The sequence below is a fragment of the Nyctereutes procyonoides genome, unplaced genomic scaffold (genome assembly GCF_905146905.1).
Source record: "Nyctereutes procyonoides isolate TBG_1078 unplaced genomic scaffold, NYPRO_anot_genome, whole genome shotgun sequence".
In the NCBI taxonomy this organism is placed as follows: Eukaryota; Metazoa; Chordata; class Mammalia; order Carnivora; family Canidae; genus Nyctereutes; species Nyctereutes procyonoides.
Genome location: NW_026575155.1, coordinates 8,053,014 through 8,075,376, shown reverse-complemented (window position 1 = coordinate 8,075,376; position 22,363 = coordinate 8,053,014). Strand labels below are relative to the sequence as shown.

The following is a 22,363-nucleotide window of genomic DNA, read 5'->3' as shown; positions in this document are numbered from 1 at the left end:
ATTTCTTTCTCTTCCCACTAGACTTTTCCCATCCTAGGGTCCTGGCATTTGCAGCTCCCTCTCCCTCTTTCCAGGTGCCTGAATTACTTGCTCTTTGCTTCTTTAAGACCTTCACTGAAATCTCACTTTTTTAATGATAGTCCCTCTGCCACCCTACTTAAAATTTCAACCTCCTCCAACCCTTGGCCAATATTCCCTATCTCCTTCTCTGCTTGATTTTTTTCCAGAGCACTTCTACATTTCTAACGTATTAGGAATGTTACTTATTTTGTTGACCACTGGGGTCCTTCGTCCCCTTGCCCTACCAAATTGAACACAATTTCCATCAGAAAAGAGATTTTTGTCCTCTTCGTTGATCCCTCTCTCACTGTGTCTAAAATAGTATCTGCACAGAACTGGTGCTGAATACATACATGTTGATTACATAAAGAAATGAATGCTCATAAGGTTTTTCTCCTTTAAAATGAATCACTTAAGTACATTTGATAATAATACCATATATATTTCTCTCCAGAGAAACAGGACCAATCAGAGATTATGAAAATATTTATTTTAAGCAATTGGATTACTTGATTATGGAGACTGACAAATAGAAAATCTACAGAGCTCCTGATTTTGGTCTAAAGGGTCAGAAGGCTGCCATAGAACAAAGAAGAGCCTATGTCCTATTTCAAAGCCTCTCAGGCAGGAGAATTCTCTCTTACTTGAGAGACAGTCAGACTTTTGTTCTATTCAGGTCTTCAAGTGATTGGGTAAGGCCCACCTACATTGAGGAGTGTAATCTGCTTTACTCAGTCTATAGATATCAATGTTACTCTCATCCAAAAACACCTTCACAGAAACACCTAGAATAATATTTTACCATATATATATCTGGGTACTATGTGGCCCAGTCAAGTTATAGCATGAAATTAGTCATTAAATCATAATATTAATAATATTACTACTACTCTGTTATTTGTACATATGGATTTTCTTAAAATTATACCACGTTAGGCAAACCTGGCATTCCTGGAATAAATTTATTATTTTATTTGTTGTGATATAGTACTGATTAAAGAGTTATTGAATTTGGTTTGCTAATAATTTTACTTAGTGTCTCTGCAATAGTTTTCAGGGTTGATGCCGGCAGGTGATTTTCCTTTTTTGTCCTGTTGTCATGCAGTTTGGTATCAGAACGTTCTAACTTCATAAAATGAGTTGAGATCTTTTGACTGTCCTTAATATTAGATTTCTTCACATGTTTTAGAATTTTCATTTTAGGCTCATTTCCAGTGGGTTTGGTTTTTGGCTTCTTTTCATATTTCCATGTTCCCCTGCATCCACCTCACCTTCCCTGACCATTTTGTGACAGCTTCCACCTAGACTCTGGAATGTCATCCTGGAGTAGATAATAGCAGTTTGGAGTCATCCTGGCCTTGATAACAGTAGTTTGGGATCTCTGTTCCATAGTGATCTGGGGACATCCACAGAGTTATAAGGCCAGTATATGACCAGACTCAGTTTTTGGTGGGGAGTTTAGTCTCCAGCTGAACATTCTTAGACCCTCATTGTTCTAGAACTATGGTCTCCAGGCAATGGTTTCTTCCCATAACTTCTTTTTTTCAGGACTTCCACTCAGCTCCTGACTTTAAGTAACTTGGTTCCTGTCTGTCTTGTTGGTTGTTTGCCTGTAGGGCATGCCCAGAGGAGCTAAACTCCCTGCTTGACTTTAGACAAAGAGCCCAGTGGGTCAGAGGCTTCCAGCAGTCTTTCACTGCTTCTCTTGAGCCAGACATCTCTTTTTAGCTTTCTATTTTTAGACCTTATCTGTCATGGCTGTGTTCAGAGCTGAAGGCTGGATCAAAGCATGAACTCATTGAGCCATCTTGTCCAGAACACTCGTCCCTATCTTTCTTATTTTCAATTCACTGCATTGTTGCACAGGAATTTAAAGCAGCTCTTTTACTCATCACACCAACACAAGTCAAATAGAACAGGTCTTCTTATCACTCGAGTTGAAAATGAACAAAACAAGAAAGGGAGAGTTCAAGTGCCTCAGCTCAGGGTTAGTGACTAGATGGTTTACCTGCAAAGCCAGGACCCCACACAGGGTTCTGAGTCATTCCCATTTTAGTCCCAGGTCATACTGGCTCCTGAGGGACGTGAATGCTAAACAATCATGGCATTTGTTATAGACAATTCCCTTGTCCAATATTCAATGAGTATGACACCTTGGGCATTTTGTGATTTCCAAATGAGCAATATCAAAGGAAAAAAGGTCTGATCTACTGTCACAACATGGATTTTTATTTAGATACTGTCATTCACACTAATTCCTCCTACTTACTTTTCTAGTCCAAACTTCCACACTCTGACATTCCATTAAATTCAACTTGATTCAGCAAATGTTCAGAGATTCTGTTACACTCAGATATTGACAAGTGATTTAGTCTGGTCTACAGCTGGTCTGGAAAGAGGAGTCCCCCAAATCATGCACAAATAACCATTCATCCACTCAAGAAATATCTATGAATCCCTGTCTACCTGCTATATTCCTTGCTGGTCACCGTATGGTACTAAAGGCAAATCAGTTGGTAGAGTTTGTCCTTTGGGAGCTTAGAGATGATAGTTGGCAAGGAAGGTTGATGTGCTAGTCAGTTACTGACTTGTGAGGTAGAAAATGAAGCATAGTAAAATAGACTGCTCAAGGAAAGAGGAAGAAGGTCAGCCTGGGCTAGGAGATCCGCCTGGAAACTCTTCTTAGATTCCTGGCAAAAGCTGATACACATTGGCCTTTGGTGAGGCCTTTAGAAATGAATAAAGAAGACTAGTCCTGAGAGCCTTTGGGGACAGAGAGCCATCAGTGGTCACAGGTGACAGCTTGTGTGGTTGGAACCGATTTTTTTTTTTTATTCATGAGAGAGAGAGAGAGGCAGAGACACAGGCAGAGGGAGAAGCAGGCTCCATTCAGGGAGCCCGACGTGGGACTCAATCCCCTGTCTCCAGGAAAATGCCCTGGGCTGAAGTTGGCGCTAAACCGCTGAACAACCCGGGCTGCCCCTGCTTGGGTTTTAAAACAACAACAACCATAAGATGCTGCAGTTTGCACAGCATCTCTCCAACAGGGAGGGACCACTTCTGCCAGAAAGACCTCGTGTGTGTTGAGGGCAGCGGAAGGCTGGCAAGAGAAGGGGGTGACATCTCAGCTCTACTCTGCAAGGTGGTTAAATTTGGATATACATTTCATTGGATGCGCCCCACCCCACCCATCTGGGAATACAGAGTGAATTAAACTGACCAGTCATCAAAAGAGATGATTTATTTATTGAGAAAAAATTTTAAGGGAAGGGGTCTGAGTTCAGACTAGATGCCACTTAGAATAAAGATCTGAAGATCTAGGTAGTCCCCAAATCTTTTCACTGTTTACGCATTTCACACTTAAAGGTATGTTGGAATTTGCTTTTCTAAAGATTTTCTCTGATCCTCCTTTGAGTCATGCCAGACACCACCTCTGATCCTTCCTTCAGTCCCTGTGGAAGACCTGCAGCAACGCACATTAATCCACACTTCCAGGCAGAAGGTCCTGGTTGAAATAACATAGAAATCATGACAATGGCCATGGCTAGTCCTGTTGCTAAAAAGTGACCTTCCCACACATTCCCAGAAGGCTGCCTGCGCTGGTTTCCAGTTCATGTTTGCCAATGTCCTACCATTTCAGGGACTTGGGTCACAACAGTGCTTCTGTGTTATCAGGAATTGGAGGAACACCAAAATAATATCAGACATACAAGGAACTGAAGAGATGCTAATCTCATTTCTGCACTACCTTGTTCTTTGGCTGACTACAACCCCCAGCACATTGTTACCTCCGGGATTTTAAATCCACAGCATTTAAAAGGATTATACATATAATCCTGCGTAAACTGGACCAATTGAGTTAAAAAAATACAACAAAAACATAAGGGCAATATTTGTATTCAAATGTCAAACACTATAGGTGAAGGTTTAGTGTATTTTCCTAGCAATGAATAGCATTCCAGAGGGTAATTAATTTATCCATGTTCCTATCAGCATAGTATTATTCCAGAACAAAAAGGGGGTGGTGGGGGTGGTGGGGGAACAATGATGTTATTTCTTTTGGAAACACTTTCTTAATTGGATTTGTGCTCCTTTCGTAGCAAGGTGAAGGATGTGGTTATTTGTCAAACACAAGGGCATCTGTGAGGTCTGAATCTGTGGGTCTGTAACTGGTACATCCTCTTCCTTGGGTGACTCCAGGCTGCCAGGAATTAGTGCTATGCTCTCAGGACCTAGGTAGAGGCAGCTTGAACAACTATTTTCAGGGACAGTCTTGCTGTCCACCAGTCAGGCAACACTTGGTGGCATTTGTTGAGCATAGAACACAGTAAAGACCCCATAGAATCAGTACTGCAGAGTTGTATTTGTTTCACAGAAAAGATAGTCCTTGTCTTGAGGTTCCTAATGTAGCAGCCACGAATCACCTAGAATACCAGGGGTCCGTAGGTCTCCTGATTGTAGGCAAAATGTTGCACGTGTGTGCATTTGGAAGAATGGGAGGAAAGCCATAGCTTTTCTCAAATTCTCGAGAAGATTCCTGAAAAGTTAAGAACTACTGCTCTAAATGCATAAACAAAACATCCACCTCTTTAGGATTCCCCGGGTGGCTCAGCAGTTGAGTAGTGTCTGCCTTCCACTCAGGGAATGATCCTGGAGTCCCCGGATCGAGTCCCACATCAGGCTTCCTGAATGGATCCTGCTTCTCCTTCTGCCTCTGTCTCTGCCTCTCTCTCTCTTTCTCTCTCCCTATCTCATGAATAAATAAATAAAATCTTTTAAAAAAAAAGAAGAAAAAAAACCCCCAAATCATCCACCTCTGACACGGCCAAAGAGCACCTGCAACACAACAAAATAGCAAGGACAAAATGAGTGCAGAAATGAGTTTCTTTGCACCAGATGTGCAAAGTGAAGGAATAGCCAGACGGGGGGCTTTATCCTGGAAGGGAAAGTCCTAGAACAGAAGTGACCAACTTAATACCTACGGACCGTCAGGATATCGAGTAAGTGGGTTCTGCTAATCGTCCTTGTCAGGGAGAATGTGGAGTGGTAGGGGGCGTGGTAAACTCTCTAGTTTGTATTTTTGTGGAAAATACGGCCCCTGCCTTTGTTGCTGTGCCAAAAGTAAGCATAAAGTTTCTAGATCTCTTGAGTTTTATCAGAGAAACCAGAAATCTTGATGCTTAGGATGAGGTTTTTCAACTACTTAATCTTGAAAACTAATTCAGAGCTAAAGCAAACAGATTCCATGCCAAGAGGCTCAGAGTCAGCCATGGTCCCCTCACCTTAGACCTCTGCTGAAGATCTGGGATTTGAAAATGTCCTGTGTCCATGTTGGAAGATGATCATCAACTCATCCGGAGGGGGGGAAAGGTGAGTTGTGCATGGAGAATGGAGGGATGTCTTTTGCTGGCGTGGAAGCTTGGAGGAGCACAGCACTGGAAAATGAGGTCATGGAGCTGGAATGACCTGTACACAGGTTGTGGGTGTTTCTTTTTGGAACAAGAGCAATCCTTTAGGGGGTTTTAGGAGAATTCCAGGAGACTTCAGCATTTAGGAAGGATGCTCCTGGTGTGCAGGACCCCCAGCCAAAGAGGAGCCCTGGTGGGAAACTGAGGCCAGGTCTCCTACAACCAAGTGAATCAGATGGGGGAGATGTTGGCCAAGGAAAAGGGGCAGAAGAGATGAGAGCACCACATGGCCATCAGAGAAGACACGGCCATGCCAAACCATCTGCGTGGGGCACTGATGGAGCCATGGACAGCAATGGGGGCAGAGCGCCCCAGGTGACAGGCAAGGTGGGGTTCTCTTCCATCACTCTGCACCTCATCTGTCACCGGCAGGACCGAATGAGGACTTCAGTGCCCTTCCTCCCCTTTGTCCTTCTTGGGGGAAGTACTGTAACTGAGCATATGACTGCACTCAAGATATGCTCCACTGCTACTGAAGAAAGGCTGTTTGCTTTACAGGTGTTCCTCACCGACAAATGAGAATTTCCCATAGGTTAGCAGAAGTCGTGGGGTAGAGAGGTGACAAAGCAAGAAGAGAGGTCAAAGGGCAGGGGCTGTCCTCAGGCTAAAGCAGGGGCATCTGGACACCAAGTAAATGGTAGGCAGAGGGAACAGTCAAGAACTGTCCACTTACCCTGGTCCAGAGTCCGTAAGAGCGCCCTGGGTGGGTGAGTCGCCCCGCAGATCAGTCCTTTCCGATGGCAGAGCCTTTCTTTCCCCTACAGCGTGCGAGCAAGATTAGGAACATAAGCAGGACATCTGAGCTGCAAACTGAGTAATGAGATTCTCCTAACAAAGAGAGAAAAGTGGCTGGAGCTCTGGCTTCGGATGCCACCTGCATTGAGGTGGGAACCCTCAGATGAGGAACATAAACCCACTCAGAAGAGCCGGGGCTAAGCTTGCCACCCCATTCCCAAGACCCAGCTCCCAGCGAAGGGACGGAGAAGGAATGGAGAAGGTGGAAGCGCCAGAAGAGGAGAGAGAAATGACCCCAGGCCTTTGCAGGCCGTGGCTCTATTGTTAGGGTTACTTTAAGCTCGGTCACACCTGTATGGTGAGGAAAGGTGAGTTCTAGAAGGGTAAAAGCAGGAAGTGAAAGAGAAAAGAAGAAACCCTTTCAAGAAACAAAATACAGGGCAGCCCGGGTGGCTCAGCAGTTTGGCGCCGCCTTCAGCCCAGGGCCGGATCCTGGAGTCCCTGGACGAGTCCCACGTCAGGCTCCCTGCGTGGAGCCTGCTTCTCCCTCTGCCTGGGTCTCTGCCTCTCTGTCTCTCTCTCTCTCTGTTTCTCTCTCTGTCTCTCATAAATAAATTAATACTCTTAAAAAAAAAGAAATGACCAAAACAGTAGCATCATCATCAAATAACCCATCATCACACGTGGGATGGAGAGAAGCAGGAAGAGAAGAGCACCACCACTCACAGACGTAGCACCTTTTGAAAACACCACCATACACACCGTCTCCACGATAACTGGGTGACAGGTGGGCAGGCACGGCTCCAGGACCAGGGGAGACGGTCATCCCACAGCTGCTGTGGGGCACGCCACACACCATTACCTGCCACTGAAAGGGCTGCACACAAATTTAATGGGACAAACATTTTTGCCTTAACCGACTCTCCATCCCACCCCCTCCTCAAGTTCCCCGTGGAAAGGTGGGCAAAAAGAGACCATCTCCGAACAACTTGATCTGGAACATGATCTGGAGAAGGGTGAAACTAGGGAATTTCCAGATAGAGTGTATGCGTTTTCCCCCCTAAATATTAAAGAATATAGGATTATTGCGGGGAGTGGGGGAAGGAAAAGGAAAACACAGATTTGTGTAAATAAGAAAATAGATCCCACAGAAGCCCACCATCAATAGACAATATTAACATTGGGGTGTGTTTTTTTTTTATTCTCAAAATGACGCATAGCATCCCGTGTGCACAATTTAGAGACCCAGTATTTTGCATTTAACATTACAGTGTAAGGACCCCGCGTCCTACAAACTGTTGGCAAACGTTGCCCTACGGACGGCATGAGGTATTCCAGTCCGGAGAGCCATACTCTGTCACAGGTACGACCATGGACCACTTTTCTGTTCTGAGACAGATTCTAGTTATTGCAAGTAAAACTACAAAGAACCTTTTTATGCATAGAGCTTTCCTAAGGTTCAGGCCGTCCCGGCAGAGCCGACTTCACACAGTGCATCACACATCAAGGCTGCAGATATTTTAGGGCTTTCCGAAGTGCCTGGTGTGGGTTTGTCCTGGCCCCCGTGGAGCACGCAGGTGCCAGCCCCGCGTTTGCCGGCTGAGCTGAGTCCTGGAATGTCACAGGCCGCGGTCCCCTCCGAGGGCCCCCTGCCCAGGAGAGCACCCAGGCCAAGGCCCAAGAAGGAGATGGGAGGATGAAGACCAAGCAGAGGGAGGTCTCCTGGCTCTAGATCAGGAACCTTCTTGCTCTGCGACCCGCCTGCAGCCGGTGAGCTGGACCTTATTCCCCAGAGCTCTCACGGGACTGGCATTTGCAAGTTCCCCGGGCTCATGGGGGCCTCCCACGCTTGTGGGCAGCTGCTGTGGCATTTGCTGGCAGGTCACTCAGGCGCTGTGATGTTTGGCCTTCGTGGCCCGTGCCAGCGCCCCGAGGACTTTGGAGTGGCCCTGCCAGGGCGTGGGTGGCTCCAGCGACAGCCTCCCGCGGGCCTGGGCTGCACCTGCCGCGTGCACAGCCGCACCTGCAGCTCGGAGCTGGACACCCGGTCCACCCGGTGGGCAGGTGGGTGCTCCTGGATGCCGGCGCGGGGATGCGGGGACACAGCTGGCGGGGCGGGGGGGGGGGTGGCGTGCGCGCGGCAGCCCCAAGGAGTCTGCTGGGGTGTTGAGCGTCTCTAAGTTACTGTTTGCAGCTGCAAACAGTAGGGACATTTGTCCTGGCTTTCCGCCGAGGGTGGGGGTCCCCCGGAATGCCTTTCTCGGGGCCGCAGCGGCTTCTAGCCTGCCTCCTGCAAACTCCCGCAGGAAGGGAGATCTGTCTGTCTGTCTGTCTGTCGGGCTGGCTGGCTGTCTGGCTGGCTGACAATCGTGGCAATGCGGACTTTCTGCCGGCCGGAGCCTACCCGGCGAGATCCGGGACGCAGGCAGCGGAGGGCCCGGCCGGGACTCAGCAGGGACCCCTGGGGACAGGGCGGGGCGCCCTCGGGCTCCGGGAGGCCCCGCCCGCCTGCCCGCCCCCCCCCCCCCGCCCCCCGCCCGGGGAGGGCGCAGCCTCGGGCTCGGCCGGCGGACCCGCTGCGCACCCGGCTGCCTCGGCGCCCCGGACCCGGTAAGTCCAGGCTCCCCACCCTGATGGGGGCTCCAGGGACCCGGCCTCAGCACCCCCCCCCGCCCCCCGGACCCGGAGGCCTGCGGGGCTGGAGGATGGGTCGCGCCTCCTCTCCCTCTGCGGGGCTTCACTTAGAGACGCACGCCTAGAGAACTGTCTCACCACCATGTCACAGCCACATTTCCCCATTTTTATGAAATCTCAGGCATTTTTGTAGAAAACTTGGGAAAAACCTAAAAGCACCCAAAGAAAACTAAAACCGCCCGCGCTCCCAGTCCCCACTGGGTTTCAAAGACCTCCACCCAGCTCAGGCAATACTGCCATACACACCCGGCCTCTGAGGGGCCTTTCTAATTTGGGGCCAGGAAGGTTCTTGGGCCTTGGCATCTCCCTGGGGAAGAAGCGTGGGACTTGCAGAACATTGTTGGTATCTTGTCTTGATCGTGGTAATTGGGGAAAATGTGGAACTTCTGCAAGAAAGTTGACCGAGTAGCTGTCGTATGTATGTCCTGGATCTATCACCTGTTACACTGTCCTTGCCTGGATTTTTTAACCTAGTATGTGAACTGTTAACCTACTGAATGTGATCTGTTTGTTTTGAGTCCACATTTAGGTTTAAGATGGAGCTTCTGGTTCCATTAAGGAATGTTCTGGTCAGTAACCATTTATGTTCCTGGTGGTGGGGAACTTTGCTGTGATCACTCGGATGTTTAAAATCATATATGGTGATTTGCTGGAAAGCACCTAGACTCCCATCTATGGATTGGTTGGGGTTTTTTTGTTTGTTTGTTTGTTTTTAGATTTTATTTATTGATTCATGAGAAACACACACAGAGAGAAGCAGAGACACAGGCAGAGGGAGAAGCAGGCTCCCCATGGGGAGCCCGATGTGGGACTCGATCCCAGGACCCCAAGATCATGCTCTTGAGCCAAAGGCAGACACTCAACCACTGAGCCACTCAGGCATCTCTGATCTATGGATTGTTAGGGAGGGAACCCGAACCTGCTTTCTGTGGTCTATTTCATATATTCATCAGGGATGAGCTAAGGATGGGTCCGAGGAAGGCATTCTCCCTTTTAAGAATATCTCCAGAGGTCTGGCTTTTGACAGGTTCTTAGAAAGTGGATTGTTTTGAAAATAAAGTACGTTGTGAATACATCAGAGGGACTCACTCTTGTCATCCTAAGTCTCTGAAGGTACAGCTGGTGATTCAGGGCTTTTTGGTAATTGAATGGGACATTTATTCATTCATGCATTCATCCATGCATGCCTGCATTCCATGAATATTTATTGCACTCCTACCACATGCCAGATACTGTTCTAGGCCTTGAGATATATGCAGAATAACACATGCAAACATCCCTGCCCTCAAAAGCTTGTGTTTTGGTGGAGAAGACAAACAAGCAATGGACATAATAAATAAGAAAACCATATTACAGTGGCAGTTATTAAGTAATATGGTAATATGGTTATCAGGAGCGAAAGGGACAGGATAAAAATTCAGCTATACCGTCCATAATTACTGACTGCCCTAAACCTTTTTAGAAATAAAGTAGTTTGTGGATACATATGTAACTATGTTAATAATAATAATAAATATGTTAATCAGATTACTAATAATAAAATATATTTTAATATACAAAATAAATAATACTACAAAATAAATATAAATAAAAATAGTTTACATTTTATTATGTAAAAACATACATTATATTCAAAGAGATTTCCATTTAGCTACCCCCAAAATTATTTTATTTTATTTTTTTATGATAGACATAGAGAGAGAGAGAGAGAGAGAGAGAGAGAGAGAGAGAGAGGCAGAGACACAGGCAGAGGGATAAGCAGACTACATGCCGGGAGCCCGATGCAGGACTCAATCCTGGGACTCCAGGATGGCGCCTGGGCCAAAGGCAGGCGCCAAACCGCTGAGCCACCCAGGGATCCCCTACCCCCCAATTTCTTTCAAGAGTGTATCATGCCTTATTGGTTATTTGCACTTGCAATCACATTATAGTTGTATTGGGTTTAATACTTGGCACCCCCACTTAATTCAGGAATCTCTTATGGAATGAGTCTGGGTGCTGACGTGGGGACAAGGTGAGCAAGATCATCCCTGACCTTCCTGAGCTCCTGGAAAGAAATGCCCAGACAAGCCTATAAATTATTGTAAAATAAATTAGAATCTGAGTGGTAGAGACAAGGCACCATGGGATCAAAGAAGGGGAGGGGCATTTACCCCCAGGTTGGCAGAGGAGTAGGCATTTGGAGGACCAGCAGGATTTTGACAATCAAATATGGCAGTCGTGCCTCTCTTGTGGAGAGAGCTGCAAAATTTAGAGGTGGCAAAACTGGGGGTTTGTTCTGTGCCTCACAGAACCTTGTGGTAGTATAGTCAAGGGAGATTCTAGTATGCCCAGTTTTTGGATAAGAAAACTTCGGCTTCTCGAATTTATTCAGTCTGATAGTCCATCCACCCTCCTTCTATGTGACTTCAGCTGCCCTCCGGAGGCTGGGAATCCTCCCATCAATTCCTCACACCAGAATGCTTATCCTTTTTCCCATATTGGGTTTGGCTGGGTCCCTCTCACCAGCTCACTGGTTCACATTTCCATCCTTCATACCCTGGAAGGGTCTAGGGGCCCCGTTGGCTTTTTATTTTTTCTTGTTAGAGGTAAATATGTTTTCAGAACTTATTGAGAGAAAGATGAACATAATTGATAATTGCTTCCAAGGAAATCATGCTTGCAGAATTCTTAACTTGATAAGATCATATTCACCAAAATTAGGCTAACCCATAATTGGTTTTACCCTAATTCTGCTTCCTGAAGCAAGTAAAGCCTAATGATGATTTCAAGACTGAAGAAATGCTTATTAAGGAATGCTGTTAAGATGATAGGAATGGGGGTGCCTGGGTGGCTCAGTTGGTTAAGCATCTGCCTTTGACTCAGGTCATAATCCCAGGGTCCTGGGATTGAGTTCCACATTGGACTCCCTGTTCAGTGGGGAGTCTGCTTCTCCCTCTCCCTCTCCCCCAGCTTCTGCTCTCTTTGAAATAAAGAAATAAAATCCTAAAAAAAAAAAAAAAAAAAGCAGTGCAGAATCTTAGCATCTCTCCAGATCTCAAATCTGAATCTGCATTAAAAAAAAAAAAAAAAAAAGAGGATAGGAACGTATGCCTGTTTACCAAGATAAGTAAACTGAGGCCCAGGGGAGCCCTGTGTTTTATCTAGGTTTTGAGCCAGGGCTGGAAATCAGATCTCTGAGCTCTGTATCAGACACTCTCTCTTCTCTCCCCCGCCCCCCAGCATCAATCCCTCTGAGCAGAAGTTTGGTTGGAGTCAGCCCACAAAAGCCTTGGGTGCTCAGTGAATGCTTAAGAAAGAAGGAAAGATGGCAGTGCTAGGAAATCTGTTCTAAAAGCCTCCAGGTCATTATCGGTGCTGACAGGCGATGTAGCTAGAAGAGGGAGAAATGCAAAAGGGGCAGCGTGTGCCAGGACAGCGTGACGTCACTCACTGTCCCCTTCTCCTCTGGGTGCAGCTGGGGGCCTTCCAGAATCCCAGGGTGGTGGAGACCCAGTTGGACTCCATTTCTAGCTGTTAGCTCAGCTCACCTGCCCAGAACGCTGTACCCTGGGTGACTTCCAGCAGGCCACTAGCTCTGGCCCTAAGCTTTGAAGAGAAAAGAAAATCGTACTAACCTTGATTGGGGGCAGTATCTATTCTGCATGAGGAATCTCAAACCCAGGATGAAGCAGAAACTTCTAGAAACCCCCTCTTTCTAGGCCCAGTAAGGTCAGTTTGAGAATGTTCAGCACAGGTTGGCCATAAGACTGGTTGTGTTCGGAGTTTGACCTCCCTGGTTCCTGCTGCTTGTGCCTCCCACAGTCCGCTTGTCATTGTACAAGCTATGAAAATCTGTGTTCTCTCCGGTCGAGGAGGGGTCTTCTGATGGCATCTTTAGGTCACAAGCTAGTCTTCATCTGGGTAGACCTGGTGGCCAGGTCCTCTGTCCCTTTGACCTTAAATATAGAATCCGTTCCCTCCCTACGAAGTGCTGAGAACTCCTTTTTCTGTACTAATAGAATGTGAGTTCACGGCTACAAGACTGAATTTTAGATGTATTTTTGGTAAGAGACATGACCTTGGGCAGGTCAACTCAACTCTGTGGATCCCAGTTTCCTGTAAGTTAAGATTGCTGGCTTACTTGCTCTTCAAATCCATGTGAGTCCAGTAGTCTGCCACACAGGCCACAGGGCAGTGCGTTGGCATTATAATGGAAGTGAACTTGGAAGAATGAGACATAAGCCCCCAGCTGACATGCAGATTGAGTTCGTTTACATCATGCTGACTATTAAGAGCACATTGCCAAACTCATTTTGAGACTCATTACACAGAACACCACGTGGCCCAGCATGCAGGCCTTCGGGGCACAGAGGGCATTTCGCAAAAGCAATACAATAAATTAAATGTAAAGTAAGAAGAAGATTTCTCTTTAAAAATTCAGAGTCGTTGCTTGAAAGGCAGTTGATGAACTTGGCTTTTCGGGCCTGGCATGAAGGCTCTGACAGGCTCCACATAATTTAAGCTGCCAGCGTGAGTTAGGCAGGAGGCAGCTGGGGTTATAGTGAGGCTTGAGAGTTTCTCTCTGCCACTTCTCTTCAGGTTCCACCAGGGACATAGGAGACCGAAAAAGGAAATCTAAAAACCAAATGCGATTGGAAAATTGTTTTATGAAATCATTTCTCTGCTCATCAAATTCTTCCTAGCACCTTGCAGCAGGAAAGATGGGTCAGTTTCCTAAGGTTCCATAGTCCCGTGGGTCTCAAGCTTGGCTCCAAATTAGGATCAACTAGGAAGCTTTATGCCAGAAAGCCAGGACATCACAATCTTTGAAGGAGGGATCCAGGCCATCAGTATTTTTTGAAGTTCTCCAGGTAATTTTTTTTTTAAGATTTTATTTATTTATTCAGGAGAGACACAGAGAGAGAGGCAGAGACACAGGCAGAGGGAGAAGCAGGCTCCCTGCAGAGAGCCCGATGGAGGACTTGATCCCAGGATCCCAGGATCACGCCCTGAGCCAAAGGCAGATGCTTAACCCAGGTGCCTCTCCAGGTGATTCCAGTAGGTCACAAGTGGGGGTCCTTGGACCAGGAGTTTCAGTAGTACCTGTGAATCTCTTGGAAATGCAAATTCTCAGGCCCCACACCAGCCATTCTAGATCAGAAACTCTGGGGGTGGAGCCCAGCACTCTGCATTTTTAGAAGGTGATTCTAAAGCATGCCAGGGGCACCTGGGTGGGACAATTGGTTAAGCAATTTGGCTCAGGTAGTGATCTCAGAGTCATGAGAAAAAAAAACCCATGTCGGGCTCTGTGCTCAGTGCAGAGTCTGCTTAAGACTCTCCCTCTCCGGGGCACCTGGGTAGCTCAGTCAGTTAAGTGGCTGCCTTCAGCTTGGATCATGATCCTAGGGTGCTGGGATCGAGCTGCACATCGGGCTCCCTACTCCATGGGGAGCCTGCTTCTCCCTCTCCCTCTGCCTGGCTCTCCCTGCTTGCATTCTCTCTCTCTGTGTCAAATAAATAAAATATTTAAAAAAAAAAAAGACTCTCCCTCTCCCTCTGCTCCTCCCACCCTGCAAAACAAAACAAAAAAATCTGAAAGAAAGAAAGAAATGTAAAGCATGCCAAAATTTGAGCACCACCACCTGAGAGCAAGGCTGAGGACGGTTGTCCTGGCAGGTTTTCAAAGCAGATGTTTCTGGTTGCTTCCTCCGGCCACAGAAAAGTCCGCCTGGTTTTAAGTAACAGATCTTCTCTGTGATTCCCCCCCCCATGTGGATTAGCTACAGGAGTTGCTGTTAAATCAACTTGCTATGTGAAGCTATTGGTTCTAAACTAATTAACCTCTGGAGGTTGTCCACCATAATTCTAGTCTCATGTGGTCATGAAGTGATAAGAATGCTCTGATAGTCATTGGTAGCAGGATTCCCTGCTTGTGGTCATTCTGTGTTCTTTAGGGGAAAAAAATTACATTATCAGCTCAAGGGCTGTGTATTTTCTGGGGGCAGGGTTCTGTGCATTCATAAATGTTCTGAAGTCATTTAAAAAGAAAATGTGGGGCATCATGTTTGGAAAGCTCAGCTGCCTGAAACCTCGTCCTGAGTGATTTCCAGCAGACTAGCAGCTCTGCATCTAAGCTTCGAAGAAAAAAAAAGGTAACCAAACAATTCCTACCTACTGCCATGGCTAGAATGGGGCAAAATGCTGGTTTTGTAGAACAATCAGTACCTGGAAGTCTCTTGAGCCTATGCAGCTTAACCTGTTCTAACAGATCTCAGGGCAGACTCAAAAGCCCCAGAGATGTCCGGAAAACCCATAAACTCCTCTGCTTCTCTTTCATGAGGAGCTTCTCCACAAGGTAGAGAGAGCCATGGTGGTCAGCCCTGGAAGAGCCAGACCTAAAACCCCAAACTCCGAATCCCTGGGCTGGTTCTATTTTTCTTTCTTTCTTTCTTTCTTTCTTTCTTTCTTTCTTTCTTTCTTTCTTTCTTTCTTTCTTTCTTTCCTAGATTTTATTTATTCATTGAGAGAGAGAGAAATAGAGAGAGCATGTGCACACAAGCAGGGAGAGGGGTAGAGAAAGCACGCAGGACTCGATCTTAGGACCCTGAGATCATGACCTGAGCTGAAACCGAGTCAGATGCTTAATCAACTGAACCACCCAGGTGCCCCAGGGCTGATATTTCCTAATGAGCTGGAAAAACCAATCCACTCACACTCAGCACCCTAAGTTCACAGCACTATGGTAGGGTTTCTTTCCATACACAGGGTATTTGGTGCTGGAACACACCACCCCTTGCACATCACCCCCTAGGACGCCCGAGAGTACCTTAGTCTGACTAGTTGTGCAAACCACGAGGCACCAGTGGCAGCAAGTGTGTGATTTTTCCAGGTCCACAGGAGGACAGGGATGTTTGCTGTCCCTTTGTTTTATGGAGTTAGTGGGCACAGCAGCATCCAGTTCTGGGGCAGCAGGCAGAGAAAGGAAGTGGGTGTGTGCCATGGGTACCGTGCAACGTTCAGAAGTAAAGGAAGGCAGGCAGGCACACGGAGTAGCCGAGGTGGCCGTAAAGCCATGGCAGGGAGGAAAGAGAGGCAGATACATAACCCAGCACCACTTACATGGCTTAGCTCGGGCCGCCGTAACAAAATCCCACAGGCTGGGGGCTTACACCACAGACGTATATTTTCTCACCATTTGGGAGGGTCTAAGTCCAAGATCAAGATTCTGGAAGGGTTTGGTTCTTGGTGAGAGCTCTCTTCCTGGTTGCCGTCTCATAGCATCCTTGCATGGGAGAGATTTCTCTTTCTTATTATAAGAGCATTGTCCTAGCGGGTTACGGTCCCAACTGTAATGATCTCCTGTAACCTCAGTTAACCTCCAGAAGACCCTGTCTCCAGGTGCAGCCACATTGGGGGTTAGGGCTGAACAAAATTCAGTCCATAGCACATAAACCAAGACACACACACACATACAACACAGTGTGTATATTAGAGGAACTCTTTCTGGGTGTTTCCGAGGAGGTAGACGGTGGCAGTGGTGAGTGGAAATAAGAGGGAACCAACTGATTACTTGATCAATCCAGAGAGGTGCTGTGCAGACTCAAGGTGGCACATGCCAGGGACTCAGGTGTATGTTCGGGCACCCCTCTCCCTTGAGATTTCAAAAATCTGTGCATGTGTGGGTAGGTTTGGGCCGGTACATGCTTTCTGAGTCCAGATTGCCCTTTTCTTTCAGAAAGCTTTCTCGGAAAGTTCGAGCTCCTGCAGCAGAACCTTTAAGCCCAGGATGATTCCATCGAATGCCACCGAGGTGATGCCCTTTCTGACCACACTGTGGCAGGGGACAGTTGAAGAGGGCGGCAACAACATGTCAGGCCTGGCCCGCAGGTCGCCCGGCCGTGATGACAGCCAGCTGGCGGCGCTCTACGTGCTCATGGTGCTTGGCTTCTTCGGCTTCTTCACCCTGGGCATCATGCTGAGTTACATCCGCTCCAAGAAGCTGGAGCACTCCCACGACCCGTTCAATGTATACATCGAGTCTGACACCTGGCAGGAGAAGGACAAGGCGTATTGCCAGGCCCGTGTTCTGGAGAGCTACAAGGCATGTTATGTCATCGAAAACCAGCTGGCCGTCGAACGCCCCAACACACACCTTCCCGAGATAAAACCTTTGTCATGACCCCACAGTCGGTTAAAACTGGACAAATCTTACTTGGCAATCTGATTTTTCTAATCATGTGCCTTTTATATTCTTTATTGTAGGGATGTAATTGTAATTGGGTTTTTTTTTTCTCTTGTAAGGGGTGAAGGATGGATTCATGACACTATTTCTCTAAAATCACATTTCTTCTGTGATGGCTGCCAGCTGTTCCCCAGTATCTGTCTCTGCCTTGTTAATTTTAGCAGCATTCCAGCGATCATGACCTCTGAGAATAAAAGCTATATTTCCCAGACTCCCTTGCAGCTAGCAAGGTCATTTAATGACATTCCGGCCTATAGACATGGGAGGGATTCTTGAGAAGGAAAGGGTGTGTCTCCCACTTCCCTCCCCTTCCCCTTCCCAGTGGCTGGATGGGGATGAGGTCATGAGCCAGCTTTGACTCTGGAAAAGGACAGCATCCTCTCAGGTGGTAGAGCAGCAAGTCTAGGTCCTTGGGCAATGTCACAGGGCAGTGTCTCTCTGCCTTCCTGCTCACTCGCCAGCTCAGGCATTATGGGAAAGAGAAACTGATCTTCCTTGGGCCTCTGTTATTTTGGTTCTTGTCAAAATGACAAAGTCAATATCCTAATAATATCCTATTTTATGGGATGGAGACCAGAGGCATAATATTGCCGTATTTGTCCCAAGCATCCTCCCTGCTCTTGTTACGGGACAATACCACTCTGCTTTTGTCACGAATGCCCTCACTATGGTGGCTCTGGCCTCCCCTTCCTTCCTGCCTCCTGCCCCCCTACCTTATATCCACCCTTCACACATTCCCCCTCAACCCCAAACACACATTTACACCCATATCCACACATGCACACACACAGACACACACACACACAGACACTTCCTACTCACACATGTCAATTTCTGAAAAATTCACTTAACTACAGGACTGAGATGCTGGAGACAAAATTTCCACCTCAGAATGTGTACCAAGGGGAAGGGGTTCAGTTATCATGGCAGAAGGGAGGGGTGCACCCATCACCCCGGAACCCAGGAGAAGGAGCGGGTATGGGTAAGTGGCAACACTGTGATGGGGGGGGGGCAGGGCCTTTTGAGGCCATGTGTCCACTGTGGTTGAATTGTGTCCCAGCCAAAAGACATGTTCAGGTCCTAACCCTGGTACCTGTGAATGTGACCATACTTGGAAATTGGGTCTTTGCAGATGTAATCAGACTACAATGAGTACACATTGTACTCATCCACATCCAATATGAATGATGTTCTTATAAGAAGTGGGAAATCAGGTCAGGGACACATGGGGAGAACTCTCATGAAGACAGGCAGAGTTTGGACTGACACACCTGTGAGCCAAGGATGGCCAACAATTGACGGCCACCCCCAGACTGGGAGAAGCAAGGAGGGGAGCTCCCCTACAGGCTTCACTGGAAGCATGGCCCTACCACACCATGATTTCAGACTTCTAGCCCCCAGAACTGTGAAACAAGCAGTGCCCTCATCCCCACCCCTAGAGACAGCAGCTTTCCTCTCCACTCTCCTTCTCCCTATGGGACAGAAGAGTCTCTGGGAATCTTTCCTCACAGATGAGAGAGGGAGAATGGATTAGGGTGGAGGTGTGGTGCTGGGGCTGTTGTTTGGGGCAATAGAAGAAAGTCTTCTTAGCGTGACCCGACCTTCGAGAATCCCAGAGAACATGCGCCTTGCTTTCAGCCCGTTTCTCCAGCAGCTGCATTAAGTGCTCAGGGACATCCTGAATGCTTGCTTGCCCATTCCTGAGAAGGATGGAATATTTAAGTAAAATATAACTTTTGGGAACCTGTACAGAGAATAAATTAAAAGCAACACATAAGCATCATTGGCCGTATTCAGTGGACAAATCGGGCCCAGTTCACTGCAGCTCTGGCTTCATGGGCTAGACAGTGGTGCCTTCAGGCAAGCTTGGGGTTTAGGACATCTCTGGGGCAGAGGTCTGGTGTAGACTAGTCCCCGTGATGATGGTTCTCTGGTTCAGAATCCTTTGAAATCTAATGAAAGCTATGATCCCCCATACCCGAGAAATGCACACGGACGCATCTTGCCCAACATCTCAGGGTGTCATGGGCCCTGGAAGCCCTCCCACAACTGCTTGCCCTCATGGACCCCGTGAATTATCTGCTTCCAACAGACACACATTGCCCACAGGAAAGGCAGGCAGGCCGGGATCACAAGTTTGGAGAGGGACCCAGAATGTGAGTCAGAGCCGCCGGCACAGCGACTGGTACCCCAGGCGCTCCAGCTCATGCTTACCACTGGTTTGCTCTCCCCCACTGGGATTCCTGTGACTTTTAAGGCAGGGGGACACCCTATGATCTGTAGTCCTCCCAGTCCTCAAGGGACAAGATACTCAGCACCCTCCCCTCGGTACCCCTCAAAAGCTTTTATAAGCTTTCAAATGCTTGTGAGCACACGTTAAAATTTGGTTTCACATGCACTCGGCATGTCTGGGTACTGCTCCGAGCTCTTTAGAAACGGAATCTCAATATTTTGTATGCAGTATTTTATGTGTTCACCGGGTAGGACAACGTGACTGGGAGGAATTACGTTCTTTTAAAAAATTAAAGTCTTGTGGGATCCCTGGGTGGCTCAGCGGTTGAGCCCCTGCCTTGGGCCCAGGGTGTGATCCTGGAGCCCCGGGATCGAGTCCCATGTCCAGCTCCCTGTGTGGAGCCTGCTTCTCCCTCTGCCTGTGTCTCTGCCTCTCTCTCTCTCTCTCTGTCTCTTATGAATAAATGAATAAAATCTTAAAAAAAATTAAAGTCTTTCATCATGATCTGTGGTGTGTGTTTTCTTCAAATCATAATGACACTTTAAGGAATGGATGTGGGTTCCTGGGAGGCTCTGGCGAGCAGCCCCAGCCCATGGGTAGCTAAACTCTGCTGTCAACCCCTCATGTCTACAGATAGAAAGCAAAGAGAGCAAAGCCAGCCATCTGGGAATGCAGATGCTGCCTTAATGGACTTGTGGGGTTTTAAGAGAAGCTGGAAATGCAGATATTTATTTGAAATCTCTCGATTTTTAAATGTTGGCACCTAGTTCCAGTTTTCTTAAAAAAAAATGTGTAAGCCAAACAAACCAAAAAAATGACCTTGAGTTGAATTGTACCCAAAGACCACTGATTTACCACCTCTGCTGTAAAGGGGAAGAACAACTGCCAGCAGGCCCAGGTCACACTTGCTAGAAAGCAGAGTCGGGGAGGGGTACCTGCATCTGAAAGGCTGGCTGCCTGGCCTTGGTGGCAGAAGCAGGTGGAATCACTCCCCCAAAGTGTGGTCCTGGCCACTGAAGACTCTGGCTCAGGCTGTCTTCATCTGGCACCATGAGGGCACCCATTCATCAGCCTCTCCCATTCGGATGTCAGGCCTCTCTCTCACTCGGTCACTGCGCAAGGGTACCTTACAACTCCGATTTTGCCCCTCAGGCTCTTGGAAATTAGTTGTGAAGGTCCATCTTGGGGAGGTGGACCCACTTTCATGTCTCTGGAGCCACTTGGCCTGGCTGGTGGGTAAACGTTTCCAGTGTAGACAGGCCATGTGCAATTCATTAGACAGTTGCCCTAGAAGAGTTAGCTCCAAGAAGGTTAACTAGACCTCCAGGAGGTTCAAGGACACACCCAAGGTCATTGGTCCTTTAAGGGAGAACCCAGCAGGAGCTCTGCTTCCCTAATTTTGGGCCCTGGTTCTTTGCCCTCCTCCAGCTGCTTTAAAGGCTAAGGGCTTCTAGAGGCCTTGAGGTGGGACAGGTTATCGCCCTTAGCCACCCAGGAGCAGAGACTTAGTGAACACTGCAGGGGAAGGTGGGGACTGTGAATTTACCGATTTTATTCTTTGCATACACTAAGTCAGCCTGAGCATTTTTTGAAGGATATCATTCAGTAACATCAGACAACTTACCCTCAAAAAGGATCCTTTTTTTTTTTTTTTTAAGATTTTATTTATTTGAGAGAGAGAGTGAGCGAGCACAAGCAGCAGGAGTGGCAGGCAGAGGCAGAGGGAGAAGCAGGCTCCCTGCTGAGCTAGGAGCCCGATGCGGGGGGGGGGGGGGGGGGGGGGGGGGGGGGCGGCTTGATCCCAGGACCCTGAGATCATGACCTGAGCTGAAGGCAGACACTTAGCCCACTGAGCCACTCAGGTCCTCCACAAAAAGGATCCTAATACCATCCGTGCTGTATACCCAGAGGTCTGCTTAGAAAGACAAGGTAGTCCTCCAGCATATCAGCCAAGCCCTTAAAAAAAAAAAAAAAAATTAAAGAGCAAACCAAGCCAAAAGGAAGGCAAGCTGCCAAACATGAGAATATGCTTTGAACTATTGCCTTCGCACTGGCTCTGAGCTTCAATCTCCCCTCAGGACGCTGTTATAACCCAACAGCAGTCACACCAAGAGTTAGAAATGAGCCCACAGGCAGAAATCATTGCTGTGGATTCCACAGACTTTAAATTCCCAGGCAAGGCTGCCCTGATGCATGTGGCGAGCTCGCTCGCTCTCTCCTCCCCCCCCCATTACACCCTATCTTAAATCCACATCGTCAGATGACTTCTCTGTGGGCACAAATGAGACATAAACATTAAATCAGACTAAGAGAGATAACCAAAGGCTGCAGAGCTGCAGCCAGGTATGGAGATTTCTGAAAATCCTTGGGTCAGGCCCTGGGTGTGCAGGCCCTGCGGGCGCGGCTGCCCCCTGGCGGTGGCGTGGAGGATAGGTCTCCACGTCGGGATGCCCTGAGCCCCTGGAGACAGGTGGATGCAGGCCTGGGGCTGCGCCAGGTGCTCGCAGTGGGCTTTACACACTCCTGGGAGGCCACGCTTCCTTTCACCTGTCGCGTTCCTCCAGACAGGGCTCACCGAGGGGCCTTCATGAAACAGGAAGATGGAAGTCTGGAAAGAGAGAGGCGGTCTCCAGGAAGAGTCTTCTCTGGGCAGGGGCCCCCACCCCAAGGGCTCAGAATTCTTGAGAAGGCACTAGGATCCCTTCTCCTTTCCTTTGTGCTGGAATCTGCTCATCCCCTCCCCATTTCCAGAAACGACTCTTTATTTTTTTTTTAAGATTTTATTTATTTATTCATGAGAGAAAGAGAGAGAGAGAAGCAGAGACACAGGCAGAGGGAGAAGCAGGCTCCACGCAGGGAGCCTGACGTGGGACTCGATCCCGGGTCTCCAGGATCACACCCTGGGCTGAAGGCGGCGCTAAACTGCTGAGCCACCTAGGGATCCCCAGA

General features: G+C 47.9%; 1 protein-coding gene across 3 annotated transcripts; it reads left to right on the top strand.

Annotated features, from left to right (window-relative positions):
* Positions 1 to 8,189: 8,189 nt before the first annotated feature.
* On the top strand, positions 8,190 to 17,392 carry KCNE1 (potassium voltage-gated channel subfamily E regulatory subunit 1). Of its 3 annotated transcripts, none has more exons than XM_055313796.1 (2): positions 8,190 to 8,327; positions 16,675 to 17,392. In XM_055313796.1, exon 2 carries the CDS (start codon positions 16,726 to 16,728, stop codon positions 17,116 to 17,118), a length of 393 nt encoding a protein of 130 aa, XP_055169771.1. In that variant the 5' UTR covers positions 8,190 to 8,327; positions 16,675 to 16,725; the 3' UTR covers positions 17,119 to 17,392. The 3 variants fall into 3 exon arrangements, with proteins under 3 accessions (XP_055169771.1, XP_055169770.1, XP_055169772.1); XM_055313795.1 differs by lacking the exon at positions 8,190 to 8,327 and adding an exon at positions 8,828 to 8,873; XM_055313797.1 differs by lacking the exon at positions 8,190 to 8,327 and adding an exon at positions 14,500 to 15,091.
* Positions 17,393 to 22,363: the final 4,971 nt, after the last annotated feature.

Coding starts and splice junctions, on each gene's coding strand:
- KCNE1 (XM_055313796.1), top strand. CDS start 16,726: ATGATTCCATCGAATGCCACCGAGGTGATGCCCTTTCTGACCACACTG.